At 34.8% G+C, this 12,242-nt stretch overlaps 2 protein-coding genes across 3 annotated transcripts; both read right to left on the bottom strand.

The window, feature by feature from the left end:
* Nucleotides 1-160: 160 nt before the first annotated feature.
* LOC100178870 (protein tyrosine phosphatase domain-containing protein 1) lies at nt 161-10,938 on the bottom strand. Of its 2 annotated transcripts, XM_002123703.4 has the most exons (18): nt 10,780-10,938; nt 10,220-10,382; nt 9,775-9,855; nt 9,176-9,294; nt 8,597-8,734; nt 8,139-8,305; nt 7,841-8,052; nt 6,894-6,984; nt 5,658-6,495; nt 4,890-5,468; nt 4,052-4,128; nt 3,572-3,641; nt 3,241-3,322; nt 2,541-2,922; nt 2,028-2,264; nt 1,475-1,633; nt 1,030-1,183; nt 161-914 (listed from the first exon to the last, which is right to left on the bottom strand). In XM_002123703.4, exons 1-18 carry the CDS (start codon nt 10,817-10,819, stop codon nt 787-789), a joined length of 3,717 nt encoding a protein of 1,238 aa, XP_002123739.3. In that variant the 5' UTR covers nt 10,820-10,938; the 3' UTR covers nt 161-786. The 2 variants fall into 2 exon arrangements, with proteins under 2 accessions (XP_002123739.3, XP_018668379.1); XM_018812834.2 differs by lacking the exon at nt 4,890-5,468.
* Nucleotides 10,936-12,059, bottom strand: LOC100180391 (peptidyl-prolyl cis-trans isomerase-like 1). Its single transcript, XM_002127809.4, has one exon. It carries the CDS (start codon nt 12,005-12,007, stop codon nt 11,480-11,482), a length of 528 nt encoding a protein of 175 aa, XP_002127845.1. The 5' UTR covers nt 12,008-12,059; the 3' UTR covers nt 10,936-11,479.
* Between the last annotated feature and the right edge of the window lie 183 nt (nt 12,060-12,242).

Consider the following 12,242-nt stretch of genomic DNA (forward strand, 5'->3'; position numbering starts at 1 on the left):
TAAATATCGCAGGTACAAAAAACAAACTAAGAGGCTAAAATAAGCGACAAAACAACAGAATGTGCTTGCTACCAATTAATTAGAACTAAAACCATCAAACCTGAAAACATATTTCCGAATCTTTGGATCAATATTAGGTTCGCAATAAGTGTTGATAATATATTTAGCGCTTCTTGCTTTTTGTATTGTAGCAGTTGCATAGGGTTGGGTTTTAGTATTCAGTTTGTTTTGGTATTGGCTTCAAGTAAACATGGAATGGTTTTTGGTAAAAAATGGAGTATTTACATGCATTTTCTTTACACCACTGGAAGCTTTTGGTTTAGAAAACACAGAGAAAGGGGCACCAGTAGTAGTGAAATGGCTGTAGAGCCTGGAAGAACAGCAAGATTAAGAACTTTTAAACTAGAAAGATAACAAGGTGCAAAATTAAGCATCTTGAAGAAATATTTCAGTAAAATCGCATTCAGTAGTAAATATGCCATCTTAAATAAAATTGCACAGCGTTGAAAGAGAAGCTGCCCAAAGCTTTTTGTAAATAGTCTAAAAATCATAAAAAAGTTATATGAAAATCGTGACAACAGGAGATACATATACGTTAAATTCATACAAATTATATGAACTTAGGTATAAGAGTTAAAATAAATTGACCCTTTATAAAATTCTACCTAAAATACAAATGAGCAATTATTACGCTTCATATGTTGGATATGTTACTTGCTGAATTGGGGTAAACACATATAAGGGAGTTAAAACCGGAATTTGTAGTAAAAATATTTTTTTGAGGAACTAAGAGCAAGCTATAGAAGATTGCATCAGGATCACACTTGTGTTGCTTCCACCGGAGGATGAGGAACGGATGCTGGATGCTGATCTTGGAGCAATAGATGTAGGCTCGGATGAGAGGATTATATCATCTGTGAAAAAGGCAAATATATAATTTATTTCTTTATTCATAATGTGGTAGAAAATGCAGCAACATTGTAAGAAGTTCTCTTAGAATATTTTTTCCAAGTATTGTGTTCAACTTACTCTCAGGCTCAATTTCATCATTCTCATTATCCAAAGATATGGTTTCCACAATTTCTTTGCTTGCTACCACATTAGGGGTTTCTCCACCAACATGAAATTGAACTTTGTTTGCAAGTTCGTATTTGGCGTCCACATAAGCTTGGAACACTTGTGTCTGAAAGAAAGCAAAATATATACACATTATGTAATCTTGTTTCTAAATTTGAAAAAGAGATCACAAGAAATATTAGTTGATAATTGCCAATTGGTCAATTAAACCTGTTTTAAATTTGTTCTCATTTTGGCAACTGTATTTTTGGTAAACACATTGAAGAAAGAGTTTCCAAAGCAAAAATAGAAAAACTTCATTTTAAATTATTCACCTAAACACACAAACACTTAAATACACAAACATGAGAATTCCCAAGCCATAAGCAATGCTAAAATATTTCACAAATCAACACACCAGTTCGTGGTTTATATTCTCTGCATCAGCATTTGGATTCAGTGGGGATTGTGTTAATGCAGAGATAGTTCTATCAACAACAGAATGTGCCAAGTACTTGGGGAAGGCAGGAAAAGACAGAATGCAGTTGAGCAAGCACTTGGTTGTGCATGATACCTCCTGGGTAGTATAGAAAAGTTATTTGTACCAGGTAGTAATTTTCAATATTTAGGGTGAATTGGTCAAAACTGTGTGCACATTTATATTTTTTTGTTTTCAAACAATAATCTAGGAACTCGTTGCATCTAATAAATACTAACAACAGGTCGAGGATAAAACATTCAACAAGAGAGTGAAATGAATTGAGAAAACATTATAACTGAATTGCCAAAGTTGATATATTTATTAAACATAGACCAAGAACGGCAAAAATGTAACCATTAAATAATAAAGATTCCTAAATCTGCATCATTTTATTGAGGGTGGTGGGCAAACTCTGACCTAACTTCTATCCCCATGAACGCCTCGTGGTGGAACCTCATCTATATTGAATAAAATTTACAAAACAACTCACTGGTTCCAGAGCCTTAAGAGCGCTCTCAAAGTTCATCACTATATCGTCAAATGTTGCATCTTCATTGATTTTCACCAACTCCAACATCTTCATCTTGCTCCTCTGCGTGATCACCGGCTCCGCAAGATGCTCCACCCACGACCACATGAGGGCAGACAAGACAAACGCATCACAATTGTTTGAAACTGTCGCCCACGCATCGATTCGGTTGTTTATTTCAATCTGATGCGTGTAAACCTAGAATATTTATCCTCGGTCAAACTTTGTTTCATAAAGTTTTCTCACAGCTGTATAAACTGTAACGCGCCAACTTTGATCCAAATATCAGATATGAAGCCCAATGGTGAGCCACTGTTTTAATTGTTAATATGTATAAAAAAATGGTTAACCATAGACAACTAACTTTGGGCAAAAGTAATACAATTGCACAACCAAAGGAAATCACATGAAAAAAACATAATATTTTGTAATGGGGTAACTTTATTCAATCTCTGTGCTGTAACACACACTTACTCTCTCCCATAGAAACTCATCATCTGTTAGTTTATAAGCAAAAGCTTTTGCCACAGAGATAGGTCCTTTATTGGATCCTTTCTCTTTATTCTTCACATCTGCATCGTTAAAACTGCTAAAACGACTTGTCAAAAACTCCGGTGACTTTTTCGCTTCTTGCGGAAGATCACTCATGCTCTTCGTTGAGTTTATCCTTGGGATGGGTGGATGTAGATCACTACCGAGCAAATCTGCATCCGTTTCAGTTAAGGACTCTTCTGGAAGGATTGGAGGTTCAGACTCTTTTATGACATCACTATTGTTCCCACTGCTGTCGGATTTGCTGTCGTCTTCTTGAGTTTGTTCATTCATTTTATTGAAGAGATCAATATTTCGTTCAGCTCTGTTAATACCAGTGCTTTATTTATAAAACATCTTTTATCTTATTCTATTGATATCTTATCTACTTTGGAGTTGTATCATCTTGGATCTAGGGGTTATGAGGGACCAAAATCATGTACATTAAGTATCCTAGCTTTCAACGCAATTAGACCTCACTCTTACAAGGAATATACTTCAATACAGCAAAAAATCCGTTTTTATTTTAAAACTATTTGCTCTTACAGTTCCCTAATAAAAATATTTTAATTCATTGTTATAAACAATATAGAACCTACTATAAAAATTATTTATTGTACAGAAAACTGTATAAATTAGTTACCTGTACATTAAAGGGGTTCTTCTACCACTGTGGGAAGCTTTGGAAGAAGCTGATAAGTCTCTGGCTTCTTTCGAATTTGTATCTTTTAAATGAGAACAGTAATTTATTATAGCTTAAAAGTTGGTACCAAACCCCAGCATAAATCCCAAATGGAATAAAAGGTGTTAGATGATTGTTTATACACAGCAGAAGTACAAGGTTTCTTATAGATGACCAAATGTTTATTTCAACGCAGACAAAAAAATGCTTCATCATTATAAACCAAATATTAACATTAATCCTTGGTACAACGAGAAATATAATAATATAAAAAAAATAAACATCAACTCACTGTTCATTTGTTGCGTCCAACTCACTTTAGAAGCGATTGAATTAGAAAGTTTATCTCGATTTACATCATCCTGGTATATAAGATATCTTATGTAGAAACTTGGATGTTTATGTCAAATTCATATTTATATAAAACATTTCAAGAATAATGTAACAGTATACAATTAGGTAAAGCACGTAGTAACGTATTAAGTATACCATTGATGCCAATAAAGCAGAATATTTAAAACATTTATCTAGGAGAACGCTGATCTTCTGGAACAACAAATTTAACCTTCATTCGGATAAAACAACATTTCAGCTGCAATGCAACTTTCAATTGTTTATAAACAAAGTTTTGCAAACCACTAATTTTTGTGCAGGAAAATCAGTTTCCCCTAAAAATGCATATAATGGCAGGTAGCATAGCATAATAGACAGCAGTCCGTTCAAATCTTGTTTGAAATAACTGGTATAACAATTTTAGAATTTTAGTATAAACCTCATTTTCGGTGTCAGAGAATGAGGGTCCTTCATCCTCCTTGATGTCGATTATTTCATCCAGATTATCATCCTCATCTATTTAATCATATCCCATTGATGGTTAAAGTGGATAAAAAATACCAAACTATAGAACCACAAGTAGCATATGTAGGGAAGTTATAATTGGACATGCGATATTGAAATACAACACCCATGTAACTATGTTATAACTTTTCTTCATCATGCCAGGATAGGTAAATAACATTTTTATTCATAAATTTGGGTGGGTGAAGTATTAATATAAATTATGCTATTAAAACGACACTTACAATTTATTCCTATGCTACAAGACAACAATAGACCTAAAACATTTTTTAAATTTTGATTACAAGGAAACAGATATTGCCATGCAGATTTTTACATGCAAAGAATTATGTGTTCAGGCATGTGCAAGTTAACCTGTGAAATAAAGTAGCATAAAATATTTTTGTAATAGTCTAAATTTGTTATTATAAATAAAAAATTAAGGTAGGATATTTAACAAACAGCTTTAGTAAAGAGTTTGGCCAAATTGGTTCAGCTGTTTATAAAGGTTAAAAAATTACCTATAAGTTTAATAAAATATTCTTTTCTAAGTTTTAACAATTTAAAGATTGAATAACACATACTGAGGCCCTCTTAAACTTTGAACTTGATATAATAATAGCCCGATCCCTACAATCTCAATTGCCAACTTGAAACCACTTCAGAACATTTTCTATGTAAATATAATCAATCACGTTTAATTGTTAACCTTATGCTTTTGTTTAGGACCGAGTACAGAAATACGGAAAATAATTCGTTTTAAACAAACTTACCTTTTCGGTCAGCATTAAAGCAAATACCATTATCTTCTTCTACATTATCATCTAATTCTGTTTCCTGTGGTGCTTGAGTAATATCCTGGCAAGCTGCCTCTGTGGCAACTTCCATCTCTTCCATTGGTGCAGCTGGAGGTGAAGATACCACCATTGTTGACACAACCACTGAATGAGGCTCGTCTGCAGTCCCAACAAGGTCAAGGACATCACTAGAGAGCTCTTGAACCAACTCATTCGAAGTTTCCATGCTCTCTTCGCTGCATTGGAAGAATGTTTGAAAAAGTTCATCTCCCTTGCTTTCTTCGTTGGCGTACAAGTCATTGTAGGAAAGCATGTTTACTTGCTTAGGCTTCACAGTAACTTGTGAAGTGCCCGCAAATCGAATATTCTGCTTCACTTCAGCTTTAGCCTTCCCAATTTGCCCGTTGAACACCTTAATCATATTTGAGTTATTTGTTGTGAAATTCAGTTCAAGAACATCGGGTTCTCCACTTGCTGTTGGTTCTGCTTCAACTCCAAGAGTTTCATTTGCAGCAGTTTGTTTATCCTTCACAGTAATTTCTTTTTCTTCAGATTCTAAGTCATGCATTAAACAATCAACTACGCTACACAACACACTTCATGCTTTGCTTTACATTAAAATCACAGAATAAAAGATAACAAGCAAATTAATTACAGTGATTAGACATCGCGCTTAATCAGTATAGCCTTGTAAGAGCAGGCATGCAGATTTTATACAGCATCAATTGTTAAAACAAAACTTACCTTTTGACTTTTCGGCCACATCATTATCAGCACTTTCTTCAGTGACAGGCAACCTTGATTTTGCGCTGTTACGTAAACTTTTTGACGGCAAGCCAGTTGGTAGAATTGTGTCTGATCTACCAGCTGATAACCTCGGTTTACGAACTGATGGTTGACCTTCTATTTCAGCAAGTATTGTAGATTCGATGGCAGCCATTTTATTGATGCTGATGATCAAACTATTCACTCCCCGCTCATTGAGGTTGGTGGAGGGCTGGATGGAAGGTTTAGGATCACTCTGTTCGGATGTTGGAGCAGTTTCATCCAGATCAATATTTGCATCTTCATCAATGTCTAAGTTGATGGATGCGAAGCTTGATTCGTTCAACGAGTGGTTGTTGTTGATGTTACAGCTTGTTAAGGAATCGTTCATTTCCTCTTGCTCCGATGAATGGATTCCAGATTCCTCAGAGGAGTAAATGACTCCCTCTGTAAGGTTAATACCTCCGGAGCACGATCCTTGTCTCACCAACATTACTTTTGGCTCGGAAGATTCATCAGACACATCATCATCATCTTCATGATGACTTTTCGCCGAAAGTGCTCGGTTTCTGCTCGCGACGAGGATTGGAGTCGGAGGTTTTGACGTTGCAGATGCTACATGTCTCTTCTTCTTCCACTCCTGCTCATCGGATGTATTTGCGAAGATCTCATCCTCTGTTTGTTCAATACTTGGATCACCAGCTGACTGGGGGCGAGCCACTGCTTCTGATGTGCTGTTGGTTCTTGCACTGCTGCGTCGTGAAACACGAGGTGACAACACCGCATCTACATCGGTTGGTGACTTACTAAGAGGGACCTGGTAAAACAAATTCTTAAATCAAACAAAGCAATTTCTTGATGACAAGGTATAAAGAATGCTACTTGTAGGTTTCGTTATATAACATATATTTAGGTATTACGAAACTGATCCTGGAAACCATTTTTTATAATTTTATGGCATCGTTCAATGCATGAATCAAAAAATAAATCAGTAAGGTATTTAATTATGGCAAGACAATTTATTGGGGTTGTTTTCTTCTTCTGTGTGATAAATTTCATTTTTTAGTTATTTATTGTAAGCAACTTAAAACAACAGCAAACTAAACGTCACTCAGATACACAGTATATGAACATGATGTATAATATTTTCCACACATATTCTTATATGACAACTTACACAGTCAATAAATCAATGGATTACAAATCAATACTAACTTGCTTTTCTTCTTTTGTTGCTGTTTCTGCCATATTTTCATTAACAAAGGCACCTGGTATTGTTTCCTTTATTTCAGCTACTGTGTTACATCTGTACAGTAATTTATAACAGACTTAGATGCATGACATGGAAAATTATAAATGCTATCACAAAAACTATATCATATGTTTTTATTTTTAATATATTTATAGCTATTTTTATCATCAAGGAAAAATAACATGTATCCTAATTAAACAACAATTTATTAAAATAATATTTTCATCACCATTTCGGGATGTCTGTTCCTATCCCAAACAGATATAACAAAACGCATCTATTTAAGTAAGGTATTGTTGCAATACATGGGAAAATATTACAACGTGGCACAAATTAAAAACATTAACAAAGAGTGAAAAATATTTTGACAACATCAGAAATAAAAGAAGTCGTTTTGTTAGGGTGTGGTACAGACAGGGTGGGACAAGTCCGAGAATGAATGGTTTGCCATGAAGTGAATGAATCTTTGCTGGGTTAGGTTTCACTTTTTGCTCAGTTTAAAACAATATGAATCTAAATTGAGAAGCTCAAGAAAAAAGAAGTGACGCAGTTGATTGACTTTCAACATATGTCAGCCATGTATTGAACCTTCTCGTTTAATAACAAATAACCTTTAATAGGTAACAGGTCAACCATAAAAACCAAGGCAACGCAAGCGCAACACTTAATCAAGGTTGGGCCTACCAAATCCCAAATCTTGTGTTTTGGTAAAACATGTGCATTTACTGAAATATATATCTGCAGCAAAAGGGGGATTTATATTGCTGGTTTGTCCAGAGGAATTATTTATACGTGAATTACCCCCCTTTTTTATCCCTGGTGACCTAGCATAGTATTAGATTTATAAATAAAAGATATCATTTTATTCTTTTTGTATAACCAAGATTACTTAATTCCACTACAAACTAACCTCCTTATCTGAGCGTCATCTTTTACAGCGTCTTCTTCTGTTACATTGTCTTCCACTGAGTCTCCAGCAACAGCAATCTGACTCAGTCTCAAACACACAGTGTGTACAAGCTTAGGAGTGTGTTTTAATTCACGAGACTCAAACCCATGTAGCAGATGGTGCTGTCGAGTCAGGAATTGCTTCAGAGTTAAGCGCTTCGAGTGTGGAACAACCTACAAGAAAAATAACAGTTACATAGGTACTGGTGGTAATATTAGCAGAAAAAATGTGTTGTGAATTTAGGATTTCTTAGTCTTACCTGAGGAAAAACAATTCTCAGTGGTCTAAGAAACTGTGCGAACTCATGAATACAAGCGATTTGCCCCCTCGTTTGAATAGAGTTGCTTCGATTTTTTCGAACCCTTAAAATAGCTGCGTCTGGGTCCATACGGTGAGCAAACACAAGATAACAAGCGATCAATACACCTGGTGTGGAGGGTTAATCTTTTTTATGACCTTGTAAGCTGGTTTAAAAGTTCAAAATAAAATACTAAAAAGGTTTTTGTCCATAATTAACCCAAGTGTGTGTATTTCCATTGGTATGTGATGTTTCTCACCACATTTCCAGCAATGTGTTTCTTCAAAATATACAAATTCTTTGTATTTGTAGTTTAACACAAACATGACACTTGTGTTATACACAATTTATGAATGTTTTTTCACAAACTTTTTAAGCGTAGTTGTAATACTAACTTTTAAAGTGTCTATACTCTATACCTGTTCTGCCCAACCCAGCATGACAGTGCACAGCAACATTGCCTTCCTCCAAAGCAAAGCACATCACCTTAACCATGTCCAGGATAGTGTTTAGAGACGTCACTCCAAAATCTTTCCAACCAAAGTTGTAGAAAAATACTAAAAAAAAAGAATTAAAATATAGGTAAAAACAATTAACATAATTGAAAACCCATTTTTACAGGTTAGAAACCCATACAGTTATTTCAGATTTAAAAATAAATAAATGTAGATATGTATATATACAATATATTTTACATCATAATAGGACATGTAGGACAAAATCCTATATTTATTTAATGTTTATTAAATGTGGCAAACTTTATTTCTGATTAATAGTTTTATATACACTAAGATTCCAATTAAAAAAGAATCACTCTTCTCAGGGGTGCACTATATTAAACCAAACCACTTTAAAACCGGTGTACATATAAACAGGGAGAAATTTCCACAAGTCAATTCTCTGTTTGATAGCATGTTATATAACGCTAGCAACAGCAACCAAAAAACAAACACTCATATCCTTATTACCAGCAAACAACAGAGGTGTCTGCTACTTACTATCGTTGTCCATAAAGAGCTGGGGTTTGTATGTAAACAGACTTTCTTTGTCTAAAGGTGGACCACAACTAGCATGTTCCCCAGGTCGCTGTAGGTTTATTATGGATGTAATGTTATGTCTGAGGAAAACAAATTTTTAATTGAATTGATACGACTAAAAGCTTGGATTTATCATAATTAATCTATGTACATGTTGTTATAAACTGGGGTTGGCAAACCTGATGAGCAATTATGAGAGAACCCAAAGGACAAAATTTATTATTCTGAAGAAAACATCTTGTTTTGCAAGCTTAAAATTGAAACATTGTTTATTCCTTGGGCTACATAATCCAGAGTAAGAATGACATATTACATATTAGGTGGTTTTAAATCAGTATTTTTTAAAATTGTAATATTAAATAAAAAAGCAGTAATACTGTAACATGAAAGTATTGATCTTATTCAGCTTGAGGCAGAAAATTAATTATGCCGCCACTCTTTTGCGAAGCATCCATAAATCTGTAGTCTTATTTGAACTGCCTTTAAAATCAATAAGAGACATGCTGGTACATTAAAAGGATTGCGCCATGAAAATATAATCAGTTTTAATGAGGTCCAACCTTTTGAATTGATCAATTATGTTGTATTTCTCTATAATTTGTGTCGAGGGCCGTGACATGGCAACTACGTTGTCCAAAACCCTGAACAAAGCAACACAAAGTAAATAAAAGGTTAACAATGAAACAATAGTTGCTTAACAAACCTGGTGATTATTTCTTTAATACGACATTCATTTGTTAGTTATTTGTAGCTATATTTAATGATTCATGTATTTTAGTAATCGATAATTAGGTGTTTAAATTATTACTGTACTAAAACACAAATGTTTGAATTGGGTTGATTGGCAAACATTAATGCATTAAATTACAACAAACAACACTCCACCTGAAAATACATATGTATATAAACACAATTATGGTTTTATTGTACTCTAACCAAGAAATAGTGTAGGAAAAATTAAACAAATCAACTATCCAAAAGATAAAGAAAATTCATTTCTCATACCAAGATGAGAAAACGCCTTTTATGGCTTGATCTGCATCACTCCATCTTGATGGATTCTCCCATTTACAGTTCTTCCCTCCACAAGCCATCGAACATTGCATTGGGCCGGGAAACACTTGTCGAATTCTTTCACCAAACCTGGTGTACTTTGCCTCCGCAACTCCTTAAAATAGAAACATTCGCTCAAAGTTTTGCTGATATCTTTGAGTATTATTTTATTGTATGTAAAAAGAAAAATTAAAATTGTCTGCTTCTGGAGTAAAAAGCATGTACAGTACAGGGCAGTATATAATATGCAATGCAAGCAGTGGGTATTTTATTTGATGTTTCAACAGCACAAAACAAAATATTTGAGCTGCACACTGATACAGATTCAGAATTTAGACAACAAAATGACAGAAATACATACCACATATTAAACTAACACAGTGATAAAAAATGAAACTTAAATCGAATAGACGAATAGTTACATTTTTCATTACTCATGTATGTTACCATGGTGAGTTGTAACTATTGACAAAATAAGCAACTCATATATTCATGCACTTAACTACTTGTACCTTCTTCAAGCGACCCATTATTCACTCGGCGTTTTTCCATTTGTTGAATCTCCAGTGGTACTTAAACTCTGCTATCAGCTGTGATTACTATATGCCATGCCACAAACACCAGGCCACACAAACTAAGTTAAAAATGATACCAAGTGGACTTTCTAGTCTATAAAAGGGGGTAGAAATAATGATTGATTTCCGGTATTTCCAAAAATTGGCACAATGTAACACAAACACTAAGCAGCACGCTATTGTGAACATCACCGAACCATTAGCTTATGAGAAACGAGTCATGTGATTAGTTGGCTCAAACACAATAGACCAGGGGTTGTCATACAATTTCTTTTGTGACCGGCACCTCAGGTGATCCGGCATTCATAAAATGGTAATCCCCGAATAACAAAGGGGAGCAAACCCGAACACAATTATGAACCAAGGTCGGTAAATAAAGTCATAACATTGTTCTTGGTAACCATAACCATATTTCAAGTTAGATCTAAATTTGACCAAAATACATTTGTGTTTTGTTAAACTAATTATAACACAAGCACAATTTTAATTTAACAGCTGGCAGCAGTTTGTTATGTGGCTTCTTTAGACTCTGGGTTTGGATTGTCTTTTAAAAACTGTGAACAACTTTCAATCTCTGTATATTTATGATGTTAAAAACTTAAATGTTTTTAGCAATGTTATTTAACCAATAACATGATTAGTAAGTGTCAATCCTGTTACCACCCTCATCTGCTGCATAAGCATTGCGCACCACCACATCTTGCACAGGACGGTCTTGGGCACTTGTTTCCACCATTCCCAAAAGATTTACCACCTTTATACCCCCGCTCACCCTTCCAAATATAGTATGCTTCATATCTAACCACTGGGTAGGAGCAAGGGTGATAAAAAACTGGCTGCCATTGGTGTTAGGGCCAGAATTTGCCATTGAAAGCACACCAGCACCTGTGTGTTTTAGTTCGCGACTAAATTCATCTTCAAACTGTCCGCCATAAATTGAGGAGCCTCCACGACCAGTTCCAGTTGGGTCACCTCCTTGTATCATAAAGTTTGTAATAATACGATGAAAAATTGTTTTATTGTAGTAGCCTCTCCTACACAGCTCAGCAAAATTTGCACATGTTTTGGGTGCATGATTCCAGTACAGTTCTATCTCAATCGTCCCTGCTGACGTTTCAAAAATAACATGTGAAGGTCGCCATGTTGAGGGAGGTATTCCTGACATATTACAGCAGTTTCTACTTATGAATCTGCATAAAATGCATTAACTAAATGCTACATAAATTAAATCACAGACGGCATGGCACGCAACTTAAATTTAGCCGCACAAGACGATGTGTATGGTGTATACTGTGTATACAGCACATCCCCACATTATCGTTGGGTGCTAGTGAAGAGTTCTCCCCCCCCACCTTATTTGCTATTTAACCCCTAACCCTTATACCACTAACCCCTAACAT

This window comes from Ciona intestinalis, chromosome 8 (assembly GCF_000224145.3).
Source record: "Ciona intestinalis chromosome 8, KH, whole genome shotgun sequence".
NCBI lineage: Eukaryota > Metazoa > Chordata > Ascidiacea > Phlebobranchia > Cionidae > Ciona > Ciona intestinalis.